This window comes from Spermophilus citellus (genome assembly GCF_964194105.1).
Source record: "Spermophilus citellus genome assembly, chromosome: 3".
Lineage (NCBI taxonomy): Eukaryota > Metazoa > Chordata > Mammalia > Rodentia > Sciuridae > Spermophilus > Spermophilus citellus.
This window is the reverse complement of record NC_138184.1, coordinates 9,393,691-9,416,534: the sequence shown is the minus strand read 5'-3', so window position 1 is coordinate 9,416,534 and position 22,844 is coordinate 9,393,691. Positions and strand designations below refer to the sequence as shown.

The following is a 22,844-nucleotide window of genomic DNA, read 5'->3' as shown; positions in this document are numbered from 1 at the left end:
GTACAACTGTCAAGGGACTTGTGTCACACAGTGAAAAAGGATGAAGTATTTTTCTTTTGTTTTTGTGGTAGTGGGGATCAAACCTAGGGCTTTAGGGATGCCAGGGGCAAGTGCTTTACCACTTGAGCTACTACATTCCCAGCCTAAAAAGACTTATTAAAAGGCTCATTACTAGCTCTGGCAGTGAAAAACATTAGTCAACTCTGCTCTACCCAATTCCTAGACCAAAAAGACTGTGAACTAGCTTCACTAATAAGGAACAGAGAGATAGGGAGTATGGCTCTCCAAACTTGTTTTCAACAACAGCAGTTAGAGAACAGTGCATATAATTTACGTCTCACTCTCATCATTCCACAGTCTGCCAGGGCTCAGACCCCAGTCTGGCCTCACGCTCTTACTGGGTTTCATCTTGCGATCTGCGACTGCACTAGCGAGTCGGCCTGGCTCAGGACAAGCCTGTCCTTTTTCTCCTTTTGCAACACCTGCTCCTCCCAAAGCGCCTGGTCCACCTGATCGTCGGTGAGCACAACAGGCTTGTACTTCTCATCGAAGAGCCGCTCATTGGCCTCGGAGTGCAGCTGGTGGGGTCCGACCACGCGCAAATGTGCCGGCAGGTGCAGGAACTCGTCATCGTTGATGTCGCAGTCGCGCATCCGGGTGCTCAATATCCACCAGTGGCCCACGAAGCCCACATCCAGAATTCGGCCGGGGAAGTCGACCCAGCGGGGCTGCAGGTAGCGGCAGCGGGCCTGGTAGAGGCTGGCCTGGGAGTCGAAGGGCGCCTCGTACACGAGAGAACAGAACCCCAGATTCACATGGCGCAGACGACCGCGGCCCCGCAGCCAAAGGAGCCGCTGCAGGAAGCTTTCGGAATCGCGGTTGCGAGTGGCTGGCGCTAGCAGCAGGAGAGTCCCAGACGCATCGAGCAGCGCCTCCTCGAAGGCCTCCTCGCTCGGCGCCAGAGCGCAGCAGGCTGCGGCGCCGCCCAGCAGCCCCACGTACACTGCTGCGCGCCCCGGCCGAGCCCGCGCCGCAGCCACCACGTCCCGGCAAGCCTCTGCGTAGTCCCGGAGCAGCGCGCGGGCCCAGTCGCCTGAGGGAAAAGAAACGCTGTCGGAGCCGTTCAGCCGCTGCGGGCACCCACCCCACTGCCTTCCGCCACTACTCACCCAGCCGCGCCCACACGCTTGGCTTCACCGCCACGGCAGCATTTCCAGCCTCAACGCCCCCTTCTCCGCGGCCTCGGGACCAAAATCTCTTCAGAGAAGCCGTCGCCATCCTCTTCCGGCCTAGGGCCCTTAGTCCGAAGAGAAACACCTCATACCTGAAGTAAAAGGCTCCCCACCACGGGGGAGTGGGGAGCAGGGTCTCTTCTGTGAGTTTCCGGACATGGCTTTCCACCGGAGGAGAATAGAAAACGGACCGGCACCGGATGTTGCTTTCTGATCCAAGCAGGGTTGATTCTGACGGGTAGGCGTCCCGCGCAGGCGCAGAGAGCCCCGGCCACGCCGGCTAAGGTAGCTTCAGGTGAGGAGGGCGGGGTACCACTGAGGGACCGGGCGGCGAGCTTAAGTCCCGGTGGGTGTTGTTAGCCACGAGGCAGGGCTCGGGGCTGAGGAATAGGGTTTGGGAGGGGTGCGAGCCTGATCGGCCTCTGTCTTCAGAGCGGGATGCGGTGACGCCCCTGAACAACCATGGCAGCGGCTGACGGGTTGGCCTTCCACGGTGAGTGCGGACCCTACGTGGCGGGAACTTCTGCTCCCGCCCCTGGCCAGAAGCTCCCGTGCAGCTTCCATCTCTTACTTAACCCGAATCCCACGCGGCTGTGTACACTGACCCCAGACCGGAAACCTGCTTCTAGAATGAGCCCCATCCGCATTCGAACCGCGCTCCCGTCCTGAACTTAGACTCCATATCCCGAGGCCCTGAGTCTATCCGAGGACCAACCCTGAGTTGCATTCCCACGTTAGGAGTAAGGGAACAGTCTTACTTCCCATGCCCCGGAACTGAGGAAGTTGTGCCCTGTCTCGGGAGAGAGTTGAGGTTGCTGCTGTTATAACCTCAGCCCCCGCCATGAGCAGTGGACCATGCACAATTGCCTCAAAACGCGCCTTGTCCCATTTCTCCTTCTCCATAGAATTTGAGGAAGCTACTAATCTTCTGGCTGAGACCCCAGATGCAGCTACCACCAGCAAAAGTGATCAGCTGACCCCAAAAGGGCACGTAGTTGTGGCTGTCGGCTCTGGTGGCAGCTATGGAGTAGAGGAAGAGGTGGAGGAAGAGGGTGACAAGACAGCGGTGAGTCACCTAAGTCCCCATTCCCTACTCTGACCACCCCCTGGCTGAGGTAGGGTGTAAGCAAGCACTGAAATCCCACACTCTGCAGCTTTTACAGGAGGAGAAGCCACAGCCGGGATTCTGGACATTCAGCTACTATCAGAGCTTTTTTGATGTGGATACCTCACAGGTGAGGCCTGGAAGCTGATGGGAGGGGCTCAGAGTCATGCTGGCTGTTCAGCCAGTATCCACTGAGCACCAAGCTGAGCCAGAGTGCTGGTAACAGCTACATGGGAAAACAAGTGCTCCTACCCAGGCTAGTAAAAGGAATGGTGGTATTTTCTAAGGATTTTGGTGATGGGCTGTGGGAACAAAGAAGGGGGACCCCCCTACATGCACATGATCTGGTGAATAGGGAAAGGCCTCCAGGAGGAAGTGAGGAATTTGCTGAGACCTAACAGAGAAAGGAGGGTTACCCAGGAAGGGTGGATGGGAGCACAAGTTATGTTCCAGACACAGGAAACAGTATATGCAAAGACTAAAGGCGAGAGGAGTCATGAACAGTAGTAGAAGCTACCTATCACTAAATCTGGTGGGAGAGTGTGAGATGGGGGACAGGCAGAAGGCAGATCACAGAGGACCTCATACGCTGTTTTTAGTTTTTTTGTGTTTACTGTTTTGAGATGGAGTCTGGTCTTGTTGCCCAGGTTGGCCCCAAACTCATGGGCTCAAGAGGATCTCTTAGCTCAGCCTCCTGAGTAGCTGGGACTACTCATGTGCTAACTTGCCCAGCCATGAGCTGTGTTAAGGAGTTAGAGTTTGGGTTTTATTCTGAGGGTGTTGGGGAGTCAGAAGGGTCAGAGCAGGAGAGGAATGAGATGACCAGATGTGCACATGGATCAGAGCTCTAGACCAGGCCTCTTTTTTTTTTTTTTTTTTTTTTTTTGCGGTCCGTGCTAGGGGGATACTTGGGATTGAACCCTGGAGTACTGTACCACTGAGCTACAACCCCAGCCCTTTTTATTTTTTGAGCCTCTGAGTTGCCCATGCTGGCCTTGAACTTGTGATCCTCCTTTCTCTCAACCTTCTTGAGTCATTGGGCTTACAGATGTATGCTACCATGCCCAGCTCCAGGCCAGGCTTAATGAGAATAAACCAGGGCCACAGACTATGAGAGCAAGTGAATGTGTCTTGTCTCGTGCCACTGGTGCTACACAGAGATGTAGAGGGAAGATTTCCCAGGACTTATTGGCTGTCTTTATTGGGGCTGGGAAGTGTCAAGGGCAGTTTAGGCAGCCAAGTTGTCTAAGGGGAAGCAAACAGGAAAGTGGCAGCCTGGAAGATAGCCTTCAGTATTGGGAAGTTGGGTGAGAGCTCAACTTAGTGAGCAGGGGAAGGGTCTCTAAGCCATGGGAACATCTTGTCAAAAGCCTAGAGGGAAGGTAGGCATGGTGGTGTGCATGCCCATAATCCCAGCTGCTTGAGAGGCTGACTCCAGAGGATCAAAAGTTTTGAGGTCAGCCTTAGCAAATTAGTGAGATCCTGTTTCAAAATTAAAAAAGAAAAAAGAAATGTAGCTCAATGGTAGAGTGCTCCAGGATTCAATTTACTTATTTTTTTTTTTGAGAATTTTTAAAAAATATTTATTTTTTTAGTTATCGGCAGATACAACATCTTTGTTTGTATGTGGTACTGAGGATTGAACCCGGGCCACACGCATGCCAGGCGAGTGCGCTACCGCTTGAGCCACATCCCCAACCCTCCAGGATTCAATTTAAAAAAGGCTTAGAGGGGAGGGCAGGGAGTATAGCTCAGTTGGTAGAGTGCTTTTTTTTTTTTTTTTTTAAGTAGCAAAATCTTTTTTTTTGGTAGAATGCTTGTCTAGCATGCACAAGGCCCTGGGTTCAATCCTCAACACCTCCCCCCCCCAAAAAAAAAAAAAAAAAGGCTTAGAGGGACGAGCTGAGCTCTTTCAGGTAGGGCATGGAGAGAGGAGAGAAGAGGTCATTGGGGAAAGAAACTCCCAAAGTACAGGAGGAACCCTGGGCAGGCTTCCATCCTGGACTGTGGCTTGTCTTTCAGGTCCTAGACCGGATCAAAGGCTCACTCCTACCTTGGCCTGGCCACAACTTTGTACGGCACCATCTGCGAAACCGTCCAGATCTGTATGGTGAGTAAGTTTGTGCATTTGTTTCATTTGATTATTCATTCAGCACGTGTGGACTGAATGGCAGGTGTTGCTGTACAGGTGAGAACAAAGTAGTCACCAAGAGTGAAACTTGTGTTCTGTTTAGGGAGTCAGAGACATAACAGACCGTAGTGGATGATGGGGCTGAGAAGAGAAGGGAAGCAGTGTAGAGTGGAGGGTGATGCTGTTGTGTCTGTGTGGGTCAGGGAAGGTTTCTGAGGAAAGAGAATGAGCCTTATTGACAAGTATTGGTCAGGGGTGGACAGATCTAGAGGAGGAGGGTCCCAAGCCTTAAGGTAGAGACATCCCCGCACTGGAGGATTGCACTGTCACTGAAAAGAAGTGAGCTGTTAGGATGTCACTGAAGTGCTGGGACAAGTGGCACAGGCTCCCATACTGTGGTGAGAAAGGATCTTAATGAGGTGTTCCTAGGTTCCCCTCTGGCCACATCGGGGGTAAGGATGGAAGATAGGAGACCAGGCAGGAGACAACTCATGGAGACTAAGGACAGAGAGAGTGGTTGGTTCTGGGATGTGTTATAGAGGCAGAACCAACAGGATATTGCTGACAGACTAGTCAGGGTGGTGAGGGAAGCAAAGGGTACCCCCAAGGGTTTTGGCCTGGACCACCAGCCAAATCATCAGTATAGAAATAACAGGGAACCCTGAGGCTGAACAAGACTATGCCAGGGGTGAACAGGGACATGGAGCAGGGCCAAGGACTGAGCCCCACCTGCTCTCCATTAATGGCTTTATCAGAGTTGAAAAAGTTGAGGAATTGCTGCCAGTGATGTGAGACAAGAGCTAGAGCATGGGGTTCTAGCCATATGGAGCCTTCCCAGGCAGAGAAGGATGAACCTAAGAGGCAGCATTAAATCCAGCCACCAGAATGTCCCAATTGAGAGTCAAATGAGTGGCTGGGGTCCCCCTGACCTCCCCAGCAATAGAGACAAGACACATTTACCTCCTCTGGGAGCACTGAGCCCGGGATTTGGACTATGACTTCCTCACAGGCCCTTTCTGGATTTGTGCCACCCTGGCCTTCGTCCTGGCAGTCACTGGCAACCTGACCCTGGTGCTGGCCCAGAGGAGGGACCCCTCTGTCCACTATAGCCCCCAATTTCACAAAGGTAAGTAGAGTGGATGGGCTCAGCTCCTGGCAGCCACAGGCCCCAGGTCATGAGAGGTAACTGCTGCCTTGCCTCCCAGTAACTGTGGCAGGTATCACCATCTATTGCTATGCGTGGCTTGTGCCGCTGGCGCTATGGGGTTTCCTGCGGTGGCGCAAGGGCGTCCGGGAACGCATGGGACCTTACACTTTTCTAGAGACCGTGTGCATCTATGGCTACTCCCTCTTCGTCTTTATCCCCACTGTGGTGAGTATGGCCTGGTGATAGGTAGATGGTAGGAGCCAAAGGGATCATCTGGCACAGTCACTAGCTGCCCCTGTCACCTCAGGTCCTGTGGCTCATCCCTGTGCCATGGCTGCAGTGGCTTTTTGGGGCACTGGCCTTGACCTTGTCAGCTGCTGGGCTGGTGTTCACCCTCTGGCCTGTCGTCCGTGAAGACACTAGACTGGTGGCTGCAGTGCTACTGTCCACTGTGGTGGTGCTCCATGCCCTCCTGGCCATGGGCTGTAAGGTATGGTTCCAATGGCCCCAGGCTGGGTTGTGGGGCAGGAGTGGGTTGCTTGCCTGCCTTTGCCACTGACCCCAAGGGTCTCTGTTCAGCTGTACTTCTTCCAGCCACTGCCTCCAGAACACGTTGCACCTCCATCTCGAGCCACATCTCTGCCCCCAAACATACTGCCGACACCCACCATGACCCGGTCCATGGCAACCTCCTAGGAAGGCCCATCCTGTAGGTAAAGGACCATTTCTGCTTTGTCTGAGGGGGTACCTTCCCTTCTCTCTGGGGCTGCTTCTAGAAGTCTCTCTCTTTCAGGCAAAACCTAAAGGGACATGCCTGTCCTATTCCTGGTGATGACTGAAGTCTCCCTCGACTGCTCGAGACCGCTCTGCTACTTTCCAGACTTTTCTTACAAAGCAAACACTTTTATTTTCTATGCAAAGGTGATCCAGAGAATTCATATAAAGGTGGGGGAGGGGCAGCTGAGCAGGGAGCTTCCAAGGTGGCTCAGGCAACACAGCTGCAGGACAGGACTGGACTCCCAAGCCCTCCAGCCTGCCAGTGGGCCTTATGCTTTCCCTGACAGCTCCGCCAAGGACAGGAGGAAGGAGGGCAGCCTGGCTGGTGGGAAGCCCAGCCCTTCCCTAGGGAAGAGTGGGTGTGAGGCCTAGCCTGAGCTCCAGCTTCTGAGGTTGGGGGTGCTGGGAACAAGGGGAGCAGAAGTAGAAGAAAATTGCCTGTGCTGAAACATACATTTCCTTGTTTATTTTGTTTTCTTTCTTTTTTGGAGGGAGAAGTCCCTTCAAGGTCCTTTCCCAGGATGGAGAAGGACCAAAATGCCATCATGGTGGTAGGGACTGGATTATCTATGAGTCTGGAGGGGAAATACCCAGGCCTAATGTTAGCTACAAGGGAAAAGGACGCCTTCTCTGACAGATCCTTGAGGTTTCTGTCTGTCCGAAGCAACCCACAATGACCTTCCCTCCAGGCTGCCTATTCCAGCTTTTGGTGGAGGCTGAGGGGGGACCTGCAGGGGCTCAGGGACAGAACAGCAGCAAGAGGCAGGGGCAGAGGACGGAGGGCCTTCAGACAGCTGGGGTGGGTTGTACATTCAAGTGTGAGGTGAACCCTTTGGTGGGGAGGGGCCTGAGGCCTGGCCCAGGGTTGCCCCCACCACTGAACCTCTGAGCCTGGGGAGAGGGGCTGCTGGCTGGGCCCGGCCGGCCGGGTTTCTCAGAGGGTCTGTGGATTGACACTGGTTCTTTTCGTAAAAAAATAAAATTAAAAAAAGCAGCATGTCACGCCCATGGTGACCATGGTGGCCTGGTAGTTGAAGGAGAGGTCCTGCCCAGTTGGGCTGCCTTCCCACTGGAGACAGGTGATGGGGGCAGGGGCTGGGGGCCTGGTGGGGCAGGGTAGCCTGGGCCATTGTGGCAGCTGCTTCCCTCCTCCTGCCCAACCAGGGTGCAGCTATTGGCCCCAACACGCCTGTTACAGCAGATGTCAAAGCCAGGTCAGAGTGAAGAGGGCTGGAGGGGGACAAAGGCTCCCCCGACATGATCTTGTGTAAAATGTGGCAGCGACACTCGCTCAGGGCCAAGGTGTGGGCAGGGTCAGGTAGGGTCAGCGGCAACATTGTGTAAAAAAAGTGTCCAAGTTCCCATAGCAAAGAGGGCTGTGACGGGGTGTTTGGGCTTCTCCAGTACAAGGGGACAGCCGCCCGGGCGAAGGTGCTGGGCGGGGGCTTCATTTGGTTTCCTGGTGCTGTCAGTCTGTCAGGGCAGAGTGCCTAGCTCCCGTAGTGCATGGTGTTGGTCGGGATGGACATGGGTGAGGCCATGGAGATGGCAGGACCACCCATGGTGAACTGGCTGTTGACTGCATAGTGGGCACTGGAGCCGCCGCCGCCGCCGCCCTGGGCACCCGAGGAGCCTGTGGGGCAGGCAGTAGGTACTGAGGGCCAGCTTGACCCCTGTGCCTACCCAGCTCCCCCAAAAGTGAGAGCACGCGTGCAGGTGAGGCAGCAGGTGCGCCACACTCCCATGCTAACGCGGCCCTGCCCGAGGGACCCCAGACCCCTCCACCCGCCATTACCTTGGACAATCCCTGTGCTCATTATGGAGCCCATCCGGGAGTGGGTGTGATTGACAATCCCTGTGTTGGCTGCGCAGCGACAGGGAGGGAGGAAGGAAGGAAGGAAGGGAGACAGCGTCACCACCCCTAGCCTGCCCAGCCCACTCACGCTTTCACAGCGGGTGTGGGAAGGGCAGATGCAGCAGTGACAGAGCCAGGCAGAGAGGAACAAACGAACGAATGAACGCAGGGCTTCAGCCAGGAGCCCCCAGGAGGAGGAAGAGGCAAGGATGGAGATAGTGGTGCTGAAAGACTAAGCACTGATCAACAGACTGGCCACCAGCCCTTCCCTGCTTCAGGGCGGTCCTGTTTGCCCCCTCCCCCAGCCATTCCCTGGACCCCAGGGGACACTTACCTAAAGGAATCAAGTTGTTGTGGCCCACACTGGAGCCGCCGGCAATAACACTGCTCAGGTCGTAGGCAGTTGGCATCCCTGTGCCCAGAGAGGGAGATGTCAGGGGTAGGACACAGTGTCCCGGATGCCAGTGCTAGAGGCAGGCTCGGGAGCAGGAAGAGTCCAGGCAGGCCACCAAAGTCAGCAGCTATGTCAAGGGCATGGTGGACTTACCTGCCACAGCCATCCCGCTGCTAAGGTTGTAGGTGCTGCCCGTGTTCCACATGTTTTCAGAGGGAGAGGTGTAGTGCGAGCCAGGTGGGGGTGAGGGAGTCGTTCCTGTGTATCTATGGCAGAGATGGACTGGTGGGCAGGGCTGAGGGACTGTGGGGCCCAGGGTACCCCCCACATAGGCAGAGGCCCTCTTACCTGAAGAAGGGGTTCTTTAGATCCAGGAGGTTACTGGATTTGGAGCCTGTCTGGTCCACCTGGGCCACAATACTGATGTCATAGCTCTGTCTATAGAGAAGTAGAGGAGGGCAGTTGTGAGGTGGCCAAGCTGACAAACCCCTGCACTCCCAGCCCTGGGCAGCAGGTCATACCTTTTGTTGGCAATAAGCAGACATGTCCCTGATAGTGTGTCCCCAGCCTTGGCAAAGAGTGGTGACTGGAATAGGCACCGGACCTGGTACCAGTGGGTCAGGGGTTCCGTTGGGGCAGTGGATAGCCACACGGTCATTCTGTCAAGCAGGGACAGGCATTTACTTGACTGGGTTGGTGCCACCACTTGGGTCATTGCTCTGTATCTGTACCTTGGGCTCTCCAAAAGTGCCTGCCCCCTCTGATTGGTCCCTTGGGCCCCATAACCAAGACAGGCTGGAACTCCAGCAGCCTAGGCAAACACATGTGAGCTTAAACAAGTGCACAAGGGATCTGCAGCCATGGGGTGCCTTCTCACCGTGACATCTACATGCAGTGAGACAGACAAGGGCCCATGAGGGACAGGTACTCCAAACACAGCAGATATGCACCTCCCTCCCAAGGGTCTTTTGTTCAAAAAGACATGTTCTCACTGCCTTTTGAATGGGACAGAGGAACCTGAGGAGTTGTGTCCTACCCTCCCACACAGCCAGGTCTGGGGTGGCCACAGCTGTAGGGAGCCCAGGGAGTGTGTGTGGGGGGTAGCATGGTCTACCCTGCTGAACTCACATAGAGCCGATGAAAGCAACGTCAAACCAGAAAGCCAGGCCGTGGACCAGCCCTGAATGCAGCATGTGGAATTTGAATGGGATTTCTATCCTGGAAGGTAAAGGACAGTGGTTTGCTGGGGAAGCCAAAATGAGCTGCTGGGGAAAAAAGGGGTGGCCAGGTACAGAGGCTGGGATCCCCTGCCCACCTGCCCCAGGGCAACATAAAGTCAGCAAGAGCCAGTAGTGGCCCTGATCTTCAGTATGAGTTAGGCTTGGGGGAATGGGGTGTGGCTTCTGGTACCTGTGCAAATCTCCTTCTTTGGCTTCTAAGAAGTTCACTGTGTACTTGACAGACTTGGCCATCAGGATCCGGATGTCAAATGTGTCCTGGGAGAGACCACAGGCATGACCTGGTTTCTACTGGAGGGACCAGGGAGAAAGGAGAGCCCCAATGCTTCTCCTAGTCTGGCCATAGCCTATAAGCCATTTGGCTAAAATGCCTGCCCTTCTTAGAGATGCTAGGGGAAGATGTACTGGCACAATACCATGGAGAGCAATTAGGTAACAGCTCTCAAAATGACAAGTGTCCACACACATTAAAGACTTGGCAGTTGCATTTCTGTGAATTTAGCCCATAAGCATACATGGACATGTACAAGCTACATGTATAACTATTTGTACTAGTGACACTGAAAACCATATAAAATAACAAATCATCCATAAATGATGAACAAGAATGAAGAGGGTCTTTGTGGCTAGTCGGGGAAAGATCTCCAAGATAAACCATTAAGCAGATAACAAAGTAAATTAGAGAACTGAGTGCAGACATCCACTCCTACCAAGAACTGAAGCAAATCCAAAGGAAAAAAAATCAGTGTTTAAAGCCTCAGAGAGTAACCCCAACAGGCAGATATTTGGGGCCAAGATCCTAGAGACAAAGGAAATGTGTTGAGAGCCCATTTTTTAATTTTATTTTTTATTTTTGTGGTGTCAGGGATTGAATCCAGGGTCTTATGCATGCGAGGCAAGCACTCTACCAACTGAGCTACTCAGCCCTTGAGGGGAGCCCATTTTGGCCCATGCAAAACATCTAGGTCTTTCAGCCACCTGCAGGGAGGGGGAATGGGAGATCAGAGTAACCAAGTCAGCTAGGACTCAAGAAGGCATAAAAGCACAGGAAAATGCAGAAAAGGAGTGCATGTTGTGCTTGCAGTTTCACTTTGTGGCATTGGTCAATTCCTAAGCCATGTGTGGAGAGGAGATTATAGGCCAAGAATTCAACTAGAAAACCACTCCTAAGAGACTAAATAGGTCCATTAGAGAGTCCAGTATCAAGACTGCTGGAGAAGGGCTGGGTTGCAGCTCAGTGGTACAGCACTTGCCTAGCATGTGCGAGGCGCTGGATTCCATCCTGACACCACAAAAATAGAAACAATCCCCCAAACCAAAAATGGTCACTAAAGGCTAGTCCTAAAGCAGTGGTTCTCAAAGTGTAGTCCCATCCAGGGCACCCTTTAGCTTTGGGTCAAGGGTATTTTCTAATCATGCTAAAATGTTTTCTTTCTGCTCATATATGACGACAACAGGCTGAAGGCAGAAGCAGAGTCCAGATGCCTTCTATTAAGTCAGATATTAGATTTGCAAACTAAGATGCCATTATTTTCACTGAAGTTTTTTTTGAAAATAGTCTCTTTTTAATAAAAATACTTTTATGTTAACATGGAATGGGCATATTAAATCAATTGGTTAGCACATTTTAAAATTTATGGGGTTTACTTTTTAATACTAATAGATAGTGAGGCAGAATACACATAAACAAAAGCTCTTGAGGATCTTCAATTTTTGTGGCTTCAAGAGGTCCTGAGATAGGGAAGCCAGAGAAGAGGTCAGCCAAACAGTCTACAAAGCAATTTCCAAATATCTCAGATTCATGATAGGACTGTGATTGATCTGTCCATACAGCTAACTGCCCAGAGGAAAACAAAAACTTGGAAGGAGAAACACCATCCAAAGCCACCTATTTTTCTTTCTGGCATTCAATGATCAGGCATATGAAGAGCCTGGACTAAAGAAACAGGACTCAAAACTAAGGGAACAAACACAGAAAACATACCTTTTTCCACACACTGAAATGATCATAGACTCATAATTGACATTTTAAAAAACTGAAAAGGGCTGGGGTGTAACAGCAGCTCAGTGGTAGAGCATTTGTCTACTATGCAGAAGACCCTGGATTTAATTCCAGCACTATAGAAAAAAAAATTTTTACAGAGAACTAAGATGACAATAAAAAATAATCTCACAGTGGGTGCAGCGGTGCACACCTGTAGTTCCAGCTACTTGTAACACAAAAACAAAACAAAAATTTTCACATTCTAGACCTGAAAAATTACAACTGAAATTAAGAATTAGAAAAGCAGATTAAACACAGTGAAGAAAGGATTGCAGCTGGAAGATGAGTCAGTTAAATGAGCAGGTACAGCGGGGTACCCCTGTAATCCCAGAGACACAGTAGGCTGAGGCAAGAGGATTGCAAGTTTGAGGCCAGCATGGGCAACTTAGGGAGACCCTGTCTCAAAAAGTTAAAAAGGCTGGGTATGCTGGGGTGGCTCAGTGGTAGAGCGCTTCCCTAGCATGTGTGAGGAACTGGGTTAGATCCTCAGCACCACATAAAAATAAATAAATGACATATTGTGTTCATCTACAAAGAAAAAAAAAACAAAAAGGCTGGGGATGTGGCTAGGCCCAATCTGTAGCACACACACATAAAGTAATGTAAAAGAATCACCTGAGACATGGCAAAGAGATCTACTGTACACATGATCAGAATCCCAAAGACAGAAAGAATGTCAAAAAGATGCTGTCCAAGAATATCCCCCCAAAAAGTGAAAGACATTGAGGGGACAGAACAGTAAAATAAACTGTATGGAGGTCTGCATTAAATTAGATGTAAATGGTCTAACATTTCTAATTAAAAAAAAAATCAAGCTACATGCTGCTTCCTAGAAACTAAGGTTAAATAGGATACAAACAGGTTTAAAGTAGAAGAACAGAAAAAGTTATATTGTATAAAGATTAATCAAAAGAAAGCAAGTGTATCTGAACTGGTACTATCAGAGAAGTACTATCAGGGAAATAAAAACAAAAAACTTTAAGACAAGAAATAGTAATAGAGATAAAAAGAGATATTTCATAATGACAAAAAGATCTATCCAACAGGAAGATAATAATCCTAAACTAGGGCTCATGCTAATTCACACTATTAGTTATGAACCTAACACAATGTCAAAATATATAAAGCAAAAATAAATATAATGAAATGGGGGAAAAAAACCAATTCCACGATTAGTTATACATAGGAAAAGCAGATTTAAAAAAAAAATCAGTATCAAGCTGGGTGTGGTGGTGCACACCTGTAATCCCATCTGCTGGAGAGGCTGAGGCAGGAGGATGACAAATTCAAGGCTAGTGAAAAAAAGTAATAATAGAGATTTGACCACATGATGACAAATGTGACCTAAGTGGCATGAGTATAACACTACCCAGCAAGTGATCAGCATACATTTTTTTCAAGTGCACATAGAACATTAACCAAGAGAGATCACATACTGGACTTAGAGCAAGTGTCAGCAAATTTCAAAGGACTGAAATGTACATTGTATGTTTTCTGACCATAAAGAAATTAAGACAGAATAGTATTGTTGACTAAGCTATATTTTATGAGTGGAAAAAAGTTTCAAAAATGTAATTTAACATGCACATCTAGGTGTTAAGCCTTTGGAAGGACAAGAAGAAATAGTTTGCCTGCAGGAAGGGGAACTGCAGCTAGGAACAGATTAGGAAGCTTTTTTCTGTTATACTCGTTATTTCTGAACTATGGACCTATGTATCAATTTACAAATCTCAGCAAGTAAAATCCCTTAGTACAAACCAGCTCACCAAGGATCAATTTACCAGTCCCCATGTCCTCTGCATGCTATGTACTGAGTGTGTCTGTAGCTTCAACATCTCTGAGAGTTCTGTGTTGGGCAGAAGTGAGCCTAAGAGGGGCAGTAGTACTACACAGCCTGGACAAGGCCTGATGGTGAAGCCCATGCCCCACTCAGTCACTCCAGAGGGGCCATGCCCAATAGTAATGCCATAGCATTCCGTGTCCCCTACTTACCACTACAGGCTGGCGGAAATATTCATCCACAGCAGCGCCTCGGAGGGCCGACAGGTCTACTCCGTGAAATGATGGCTGGTACCTGCAGAAAGTCCCCACCCCCACCGGCAAGGTCACCAGCAGCAGAAGAGGCAGGTGAGATAGCACTGCCTTCTCTCCCAGCTGGCCCTTGTCGAGCCCAAGCTCTTCAGGTCCTACTGAGGATGAGGAGAAAAAGAGGAGAGGTGGGGCCACCTGGGGGCTGGGGGTTATCCCCGAGCAGGCAGGCCGTGGGGCCCGGGCAGGACACCCAGGGCGCACTCACCAGAAGTTGGCCTTGGTGAACTGCTCCATGTAGAGCTGTTCATCCGTGAAGGGTGCGAGGTGGACGTCACCAATGGTGGGGAACATGTTTCCTGGGAGTGGGGGGCAGGGAGGGGTGCTGGTGTCAGGGTGGCACATCCCACAGGGCCAGGCAGAGCTTCCAAAGGGCCCCAAGAACCCCAACCCTGGCCTTTTCAGCTGCTTGTTCATTCATTCATGCATTCATGTGACACACAGTGTAGAGTGCCCACTCTGTCAGTGGCCACGGAGGAGTGCTTGACCTGTACCATCTCACTGCATCCAGACTGAGGGGTAGGAGGTTCTTTTCTTTTATACTCTTGATTTTTGAACCATGGATCTATGTATCAATTCAAAAATCACAATATGTAAAATCAGTAAATCAGCACACCAAGGATCAATCAATCTACTAACAGTTCACCTTTCCCAAATGCTTGTTGTGTGCTGAGTGCTGGGGAAGCCATTGGCCTGCACAAACCCTAAGAGGTAGATGGGCCTGTCCTTATGTCCCATTACTTGGGCTAGAGGACAGGAAAGGACCAGTCAGAACCTCATAATGAGCAGGAGTGGCTGGGATGCAGCCAGCAGTGCCTCTCAGGCAGCACATGCACACATGCTGAGTGTGCACAGCTGGCAGGGAAGTCAAGCAGGGTCACTCTGGCCAGAGTGAAGGTGGCCCCAGGTTGGGTCTAGGTTCAGCTTCATCCACGCCACCAGTATTGCCCAGGCTCTGGCAGACACCAGGCAGACAGGGTGGACAACTTCGCCATCCTGGTTGGCATATGGCCCTCATCTGTGATTCAACAAACAGATGAGTCAGGACCAGCCGCAGGGAAAGCCAGGGTTCCAGAGGCTGTTCCTGCTCTGGGAGAACACCTGGCCTCCAGATGTGGGCTTCAATCTACCCTTTCATGCAGGGGGAGGGAGGAAGGGAGGGATGAGTCGAGGTGCCTCCACATAGCCTCCAGCAGGCTAGCAATGCTCAGCAGGGGACAGAGGCCCACAGCTCTAGCTCATGGGCCATAGGCCCAGAGGACTGAAGCATCATGGGAAGGTGCCCTAGCCTGGAAGGCACCTCTGGCTCTTGCAGGCTGGGGGAGGGTTGCCTATAATCCTCAAAAGAGGTTTTGTTGTTATTGTTGCAGTGGTAGGGGTGAAATCCATGCTAGGGAAGCTATCACTGAGCTACATCCATAGCTCAAAGGAGATTCCCTCCCCTTCCACCACCCCAGTACTAGGGATTGGAGCCCAGAACACTATACCACCGAGTTACATCCCTAGCCTTTTTATTTTTATTTTTAGACAGGGTCTCACTAAGTTTCCAAGGCTAGCCTTGAACTTAGAATTTCCTGCCTTATCTTCCTTAGTAGTTGGGATTACAGGTGTGTTCACAGCACCCACCAGCTTCAAAGAAGTTTCTGATGTGGATGGAAGGCCCATTTCTACTTCTTCTTCTTCTTTTTCCTTTTTTTTTTTTTTTTTTTTGAGGGTGTGGGGGAGGGTAGTACCAGGGATTAAACCCAGGGTCACTCAACCACTGAGCCACATCCTCATCCTATTCTGTATTTTATTTACAGACAGGGTCTCATTGAGTTGCTAATTGCCGTGCCATTGCTGAGGCCGGCTTTGAACTCAAGAATCTAATGTCTGAGCCTCCCGAGCTGCTGGTGTTACAGATATGCACCATGGCACTTGGCTTGGAAGGTTCATTTCTGTAGGCTGGCCCCTGGCCTCATGCTGAGCAGGGGAGTAGTTCCTTCTGCTGGGGCCTGTTCCCACCCCAATGCAAACTTGGCCACCAGCAGGGCAGAATGGAAGGAAAGTAGGACTGGGACAGTCACTGGGGCAGCCTGGAGTCCCACACTCACACCTGGGGCAGAAAACACAGCTGTTTTAGCTGCCTCTGGAAGTGGAACCCATGGCAGGCCCCAAGGAAGAGACTCAAGTAGGAATTTCCCCCTGCAAAACCACCAAGCCCTGCCCACAGGGCAGTCTGACTGCTTCCCATGCTCCATCCATGGCTGCTGCCCTGGCCAAGGCCCTTGCCTATGTCTATACACTCCTGCACAACTCCCTGCCTGCTTTTTTATATGGAAACATTCAGACATGGATACCCAATAGTGAAATGGACACACACTTCAGATGCTCAGGGCAGTGAACAGAACCCAATACAGACAGGTTGATATAAAGAGCTGCCCAGTGACCCCGAAGCTTGTACACAGAGGCACGGACAGGCCCGTCCAGGAACACAGGTGGTGACAGATGGGCTCACCAGAGAGCCACCTCCTCCACTCACTCCCAGGCAGGTGCCTACATGCCTTCATACATGTACACATGTACCCATTCATCCTCACTTGCACACATGCATGTCTGTTCACTTCCCAGGCTCTGAGGAGAGCAGGGCTTATCAGGGCATCTGCCCAGAGGAATGTTTCCAGGCCTAGGACTGAAGCCCCTTAGAGAACCACCAACTACAGGACCAAGTTACAGTCTGTGTGCCTGTCCCAACCCCTGCTCCCAGAAAGAAATAGTCCTATTGTATAAGATGCAGGTGGTGGAGGTGCCAGACACTCTCAGGGAGCCCGAGGGGATCCCTCTAAGCCTAGTAGGGTTGGTGAGCAAGTGGATGCCTGGCTTTCTTTGGGACACAGGACTCCCAAAGCCTCAGTCAGCAGGGGCAAGATTGGGGTAGGAAGCAGGGCAAATATCAAGATGCCCTACATCCTAGGCCACTGACACCGGCAAGCATGGAACTGAGCCATCTATGGGCAAACTGTATGGCAGCCTGGGAGCTTGACGGGGGGCAAAATACTTGGTTTGGTGGATACTACCCTGGTGTCTGGGCCAGAAAAGCCCCTGCATGGTGGCTGGCCATACAGTTCATAGCTGCAGGCACCTGGCCTGGCCCTGTTCTCCCTGTATGTAGGAGGAGACACTCACCGCTGGGCTTCAGGTACTTCTTGGCATGGAGGTAGCTCTCGAGCATGCGCTCATTAAAGAGCATGTAGCCCATGGGCTCTGAGATGATGATGTCCACTTGTTCAGGGAGGGAGACCTCCTCTACCTTGCCAGGTATGACAATGATACGGTCGGTCAGGTTGTTACTCTTCACCAAAACCTGTGGGCAGGCAGGCAGGAAGGGTCACTTGGGGTTCCCTGCACCTACCTGCCTAGTGCCCTCATTGGGTCCATTCTCAAAGGAGGGCCTCTGTCCATATATAATTACCCAACGCCTCTCTGCCTCCTCTGTCAGCATCCTAACCACAGCAATGACCACTTAAGAGCTTACTGAAGCCCAGACCTCTCTTGGGGCTGCAGCATCCCTGGTCCTCCCCCATATGCTGTGAACACAGGTGCTAGTGGGTGTAGAGATGTGGATGAGTCAACTTTGCTACAGCCATCAAAGCAGGAATTGGACATCCCCCAATTCAGTGACTCTAGCACCAGGAATTTGTCCTCTGGACACAATCATACATAGGAAAAGTGATGTGTGTTTAAAAGGGCTCAGTGTGACCATATTTATGATAAAAAGATGGGGAAGAGTCAACGGCACAAGAGACCAAATGTGGGTTCCTATATAGCAGTCCGTCCACACACAGTGATGCTCTGCAGCTATACAAAGAGCAAGAACGTTAATTCCATAAGGACAAAAACGATTCCAGATCTACTCTAAAAGGTAAAGCAAGGAGCAAGGCGGTGATGTGTCTCCATTTGCACAAGAATTGGGTAGAAGGAGTAGAAACACATGCTTGCTTCCATCTCCACAGAACAGCTCTATAAGGATCTAGAAGGTATCTTTCTCTCCAGTGGGTGGAGGTTGGTGCTCAACTAGAGTAGCCCATGTATGTGTCTCAGAAGTTCCACCAGGGTCTATGTGACTTCATGGCCCAGCCCCAGAAGCATGAAGCCATCCAGCCTCTGTAGGCCCCAAACCAGCCTTTGGCTGGATGACTAGTTTCATGGAGGAAAGACTACCTCAGGCCCAGCAAGCCCCTCCCATCTACAACCACCTGGTCTTAGGGACAAAGAACAGAAGGGATATATCCTCAGGTCCTCTGGACCCAGGGGTCAGGTCTCCTGAGAGTTCCTAGCAGGCAGAGATGAAGGCTAACCATGGGGTGTAGCCAGGATACCAGGGACACTGACCTCAGCATGCTGGGCCATGGTGCTCGCCTCCACTGCATAGATTTTCCTGGCTCCAGCTTGGGCAGCGAAAAATGACAGGATCCCAGAGCCACATCCAACATCAAGAACAATCTGAAGAAATGACACATGTCTGAGGTGGTGGACATGAGAGTCACTCTGACCTAATCGTATATAACATGTACTGAAATGCCACGCTGCACCCACGAATATGCAATTATTATGTGTCACTTTAAATTTTTTTTTTTTTTTTGTACCAGGGATTAAACCCAGGGGCACTCAACCATTGAGCCACATCCCCAACCCTTTTTACTTTATTTGTTCTTGTTAGCTGTACAGGACAGTTGAATGTATTTTAATACTAAACATACATGGAATATATCTTCCCTTTCTCATGATTGTACATGAGGTGGAGTTACACTGGGCATGCATTCATAAATGAACGTAGGAAAGTGATATCCAATTCATTCTACTGTCTTATTATATATTTTTTTAATATTTTAATTTTTTAGTTGTAATGTACACAAATACCTTTATTTTATTTATTTATTTTTATGTGGTGCTGAAGATCAAACCCAGGGCCTCGCACGTGCTAGGCAAGCGCTCTACTGCTGAGCCACAACTCCAGCCCTCCTTATTATATTTTATCTTGAGAAAGGGTCTTGCTAAGTTGCTCAGACTAGCTTTCAACTTTTCATCCTCCTGCCTCAGTCTTCTGGGCTGGGGTTACAGGTATGTGCCACTGAGCCCAACTGAAATATATTTTTAAATATAGGCACAGGCCTATAATCCCAACTACCCAGAAGACTGAGGCAGGAGACTCACAAGTTCAAGGCCAGCCTGAGCAACTTAGAAAGACTCTGTCTTTAAAAAAAAAAAAAAAAAAAAAAAAGGAATAAAGAACAATCTGGTAAGAAGCAGAGGTTAGCTACTGGACGAAAGGTGCATGTCACCAGAACTCACTCCCTGTGTCCAGTCATGGGGCACAGAGAGGCATAGTTTCCTGTTCGGAGATGTTGATGGGTAGAGCCAGAACTTACACCAGATCTGCCCTCAGTATGAGTATCTGCCCTTCACAGGCTCTGAGTACAAATGAAATTAGAGCTAAAGGTGGCTCAAGGAGCCATGGTCTAGGCTTCTGGGAGAAGACTCCAGAGGCTTCCACTCAGGGAGCCATCTAGGCCATGGACCTACTTACAGTCTATGTGCCTGTCCCAACCCCTAGGCCGTGAGCCTCCCTGGAAACCCGGGCAGCACTAACAGTAACCTCTGAGACCTTTGCAGTCCTTATGGGAAGGGAAGGGGCCTGGAAGTACTGGAGGTAGCATCTCCTGGCTCCATGCTGACTCCGGCCCCAAGAAACAGCCAGTTTATTGGTGGGGGCAGATCAAGTCCTGAGCGCTACAGCCCAATGGGTTCTCCCAATGTCCCACACACTGACTCTTGGCAGAGTCCATGCCAGGGTATTCTTGATTTTTGTGGCTGCTTCTGCCTGAGTAGAATGAGGACTTATGTTTCTGGGGTGATGTGTAAGTTTTCCTGGGGAAAAATACACTTGGCATGGTGATGGACCCAGAGAAAGTGCCCAGAGGAGAGCCTCGGTGCCTCCTGGAGCCCTGGAGGAACCAACAAATGGATCTCAGTCCTGGGAGAGTCAGAAGGGATATCACCAAAAAATGCATGGACTTTCAAGGCCCCAAGCACTGCTTTAGCACAGCTCAGGCCAACAACTAGGAAAACACTCAGAATGGCTCATCGAGAAGCCAGCAAGGTCTGTGATGGCTGCCCCATCAGGACGATTCCTTCCTGGGATCCAGGCCCAGTGTCCTAGGGCATGGCTGGCAATTTCAGGAGGCATGATAAAGATGCAGATGAGGCAGATCCACACAGATCCAGGAGGAAAGCACAAGACATGCTGAGGGGAAAACAAAGGCTTCCAACTGACTCAAAAGGGAACAAAGGGGCTGGGGCTGGGGCTGAGGCTCAGTGGTAGAGCGCCTGCCTAGCATGTGTGAGGCACTGGGTTTGATCCTCAGCACCATAAATAGATAGATAGATAGATAAAGTGTCCATCTACAACTAAAAAAAAAGGGGGAAAAATGCTGGGTATGGGATGAGAAGAAAACACATTTCCACTGTGAAATACACAGGTGTTCTTCAACTAACGAAGGGGTTCTGTCCCTTTAAATGGCAAATGCATTTAATACACCTGTCCCACTATACATCCCAGCTTAGCCTACCTAACCTTAAATACTCAGAATACTTCTAAGTCTACAACTGGGCACAATCATCTAACACAAAGCCTATTTTATAACAAAGTATTGATGATCTCATGTAGTTTATTGAATAATGTACTGGGGGAAAAAAATGGTTGTAGCATAGTGGTAGATCACTCGCATAGCATGCACAAGGCCCTGCGTTCAAGCCCCAGCACTAGAGAAAAAAAAGGGCTGGGTGGGGGGGAGCTAGGAAAGTGACAAGGTCAATCTCAATTAAATCTTTGTGCCTAAAGAGCACGTCCCAAGGAGTTCTAGGGACCTGAAGTGCAGCATGGTGGCATTAGTTAATGGACTGAACTGTGCACTTGGATCTGGCTCAGAAAGTAGATTGTACAGGTTTTCACTTGTGATATTTTGATATATACATCTTGGTTTTCATCCGAAGTTTCTGGCTTCTAATCCCTTTTTCCAGCAAGGCAGGCCATAAAATGAGAATTTCTCTTCCCTGTGGTGGGTCAAAGAACCTCTACTCTTCCCCAGTCTGTCTGCTCTGGAGCTAGCCCTAAAGAAACTGAACCACCCTTGTTCAACAATCGGTCATAAGACACTGCTCATTTCAGAGGGTCCAGACCTGTACCCTGGGGGGGAATAATGCTGACAGAGAGGCCAAGAAGAATCTAGACAGGACTGGCTGGGTTTCCGCAGCCAGTCTCTCAGCATTAGATATGCAATGAAGTCTCCACTAACACCCAGAAGGACTGGGTTCAGAAATCTTCTAGACAGTTGAACTCATGAGCTTCCTGGAGCTTCCTACACACCTCGCCCCATGAAGCTTTTCATTTGTATCTTCTGTAATCCTCTATACCACACCAACAAATGTGTTTCCCTGAGGTCTGTGATCGGCTCAAGAAGATTAACTGAACACTGAGTGGGAGCCTGATTTAGAGGCAGTCCCTAACAAACACAGGGAAATCCACCATGTGCTGTTAACTAGCAAACTGGCATTTAAGTGTGCGAGGAGGTGCAGAGGGGTCTAAGGACTTAGCCCCCAACTTATGGGGTCTAAGGCTATCTCCTGGTAAGAGTGATACAAATGAACCGGAATAGAGGATACTCAGTTGGTATCTGCTGCAGCAAAATGGCTAGCTTGCTGGTGGGGGAAATCCCCACCTTTAGAAGTTGTTTATGGTGTGAGAGTGAAAAAAAAAAAAAAAAAGGCACTGTTTTTCTTACACATCACTATTTCTTTTTAAATTTTTTTTTTGTGTGTGTGTGGTTTAGATAGACAGAATATCTTTATTTGTTTATTTTTATGTGGTGCTGCTGAGGATCGAACCCAGTGCCTCACGCATGCTAGGCAAGCATTCTGCCACTGAGCTACAGCCCCAGCCCCACATCACTATTTTTAAAAAGTAACTAGGTGAGCAGCTCAGGAGGCTGAGACGGGAGGAACCCAAGTTCAAAACCAGCCTCAGCCTTGGTGAGGGACTAAGCAACTCGGTGAGACCCTATCTCTAAATAAAATACAACATAGGGCTGGGGATATGGATCAGTGGTTGAGTGGCTGAGCACCCCTCAGTTCATTCCCCAGTACCCCCATGCCAAAAAAAATTAACTAGGTGAGGTGATGGATGTTAATTAGCTTGACTATAGTCATCATTTTATAATCGGGTTTTTGTTTTTGTTTTTTGATACTGGGGATTGAACACGGGGGCACTTACCCATTGAGCCACATACCCAGCCCTTTTTTATATTTGAGTCAGGGTCTCACTAAGTTGCTGAGGCTGGCTTTGAACTTGTGATCCTCCTGTCTCAGACTCCCAAGATGATAGGATTAAGTGTGTGTGGAGGTGCAGAGGGGTCTAAGGACTTAGTCCCCAATTTATGGGGACTAAGCCACACCCAGCTATGGATATGTATCTTAAAACATCACTTTAGGTATATATAACTTTTCCCCCCGTGTGCTGGGAATGAACTCAGAGCCTCACATATGCTAGGCAAGCACATATGCTAGGCAAGCACTCACCACTGAGCCACACCCCAGCCCAGCATATACAGTTTTATTTGTCAATCATACCTGAATAAAGGGGGAGGGGATAGAATGTTTTAAGCCATATCATTAAGCGATAAAGAAGTTTTCTAGCAGTAGGTAGATTACAATTTGAATTAAAAAGAAAAAAGGCTGAAATAATTCTAAAATACATGTTGATACATGTATGAGGAACATTTCAGAAGAACTCTTGTGT

The 22,844-nt window shown here is 50.0% G+C and overlaps 3 protein-coding genes across 7 annotated transcripts in view; 1 reads left to right on the top strand and 2 right to left on the bottom strand.

Moving 5' to 3' along the window:
- Positions 1–290: 290 nt before the first annotated feature.
- On the bottom strand, positions 291–1,415 carry TIMM29 (translocase of inner mitochondrial membrane 29). The gene is made up of 2 exons (XM_081287579.1): positions 1,170–1,415; positions 291–1,093 (listed from the first exon to the last, which is right to left on the bottom strand). Exons 1-2 carry the CDS (start codon positions 1,276–1,278, stop codon positions 405–407), a joined length of 798 nt encoding a protein of 265 aa, XP_081143705.1. The 5' UTR covers positions 1,279–1,415; the 3' UTR covers positions 291–404.
- Positions 1,416–1,471: 56 nt separating this feature from the next.
- YIPF2 (Yip1 domain family member 2) lies at positions 1,472–7,946 on the top strand. Of its 3 annotated transcripts, none has more exons than XM_081287578.1 (10): positions 1,472–1,527; positions 1,665–1,725; positions 2,138–2,298; positions 2,387–2,467; positions 4,360–4,447; positions 5,478–5,594; positions 5,674–5,840; positions 5,923–6,105; positions 6,195–6,324; positions 6,409–7,946. In XM_081287578.1, the coding sequence occupies exons 2-9, from the start codon at positions 1,695–1,697 to the stop codon at positions 6,309–6,311; spliced, it is 945 nt and encodes a 314-aa protein (XP_081143704.1). In that variant the 5' UTR covers positions 1,472–1,527; positions 1,665–1,694; the 3' UTR covers positions 6,312–6,324; positions 6,409–7,946. The 3 variants fall into 3 exon arrangements, with proteins under 3 accessions (XP_081143704.1, XP_081143702.1, XP_081143703.1); XM_081287576.1 differs by having other exon boundaries at positions 1,474–1,527; positions 6,195–6,328; XM_081287577.1 differs by lacking the exon at positions 1,472–1,527 and adding an exon at positions 1,560–1,578 and having other exon boundaries at positions 6,195–6,328.
- CARM1 (coactivator associated arginine methyltransferase 1) overlaps positions 7,364–22,844 on the bottom strand; it is a 48,728-nt gene continuing 33,247 nt past the window's right edge. For 2 of the 3 annotated variants that reach the window (XM_081287570.1, XM_081287572.1), the window contains exons 5-16: positions 18,383–18,493; positions 17,177–17,354; positions 14,220–14,310; positions 13,916–13,997; positions 10,052–10,137; positions 9,770–9,859; positions 9,163–9,300; positions 8,990–9,079; positions 8,795–8,907; positions 8,582–8,659; positions 8,188–8,256; positions 7,364–8,025 (exon numbers count right to left, since the gene is read on the bottom strand). In XM_081287570.1, the coding sequence (XP_081143696.1) occupies positions 7,883–8,025; positions 8,188–8,256; positions 8,582–8,659; positions 8,795–8,907; positions 8,990–9,079; positions 9,163–9,300; positions 9,770–9,859; positions 10,052–10,137; positions 13,916–13,997; positions 14,220–14,310; positions 17,177–17,354; positions 18,383–18,493 (1,269 nt within the window). In that variant the 3' untranslated portion in view covers positions 7,364–7,882. The remainder of the gene's footprint in view (positions 8,026–8,187; positions 8,257–8,581; positions 8,660–8,794; positions 8,908–8,989; positions 9,080–9,162; positions 9,301–9,769; positions 9,860–10,051; positions 10,138–13,915; positions 13,998–14,219; positions 14,311–17,176; positions 17,355–18,382; positions 18,494–22,844) is intronic. The other variant, XM_081287571.1, reaches the window with a different exon arrangement.

Coding starts and splice junctions, on each gene's coding strand:
- YIPF2 (XM_081287578.1), top strand. CDS start 1,695: ATGGCAGCGGCTGACGGGTTGGCCTTCCACG. Junction 2,299..2,386: donor AAGAGGGTGACAAGACAGCG/GTGAGTCACCTA, acceptor CACACTCTGCAG/CTTTTACAGGAGGAGAAGCC. Junction 6,106..6,194: donor TCCTGGCCATGGGCTGTAAG/GTATGGTTCCAA, acceptor GTCTCTGTTCAG/CTGTACTTCTTCCAGCCACT.
- TIMM29 (XM_081287579.1), bottom strand. CDS start 1,278: ATGGCGACGGCTTCTCTGAAGAGATTTTGGTCCCGAGGCCGCGGAGAA. Junction 1,094..1,169: donor AAGCGTGTGGGCGCGGCTGG/GTGAGTAGTGGC, acceptor CTTTTCCCTCAG/GCGACTGGGCCCGCGCGCTG.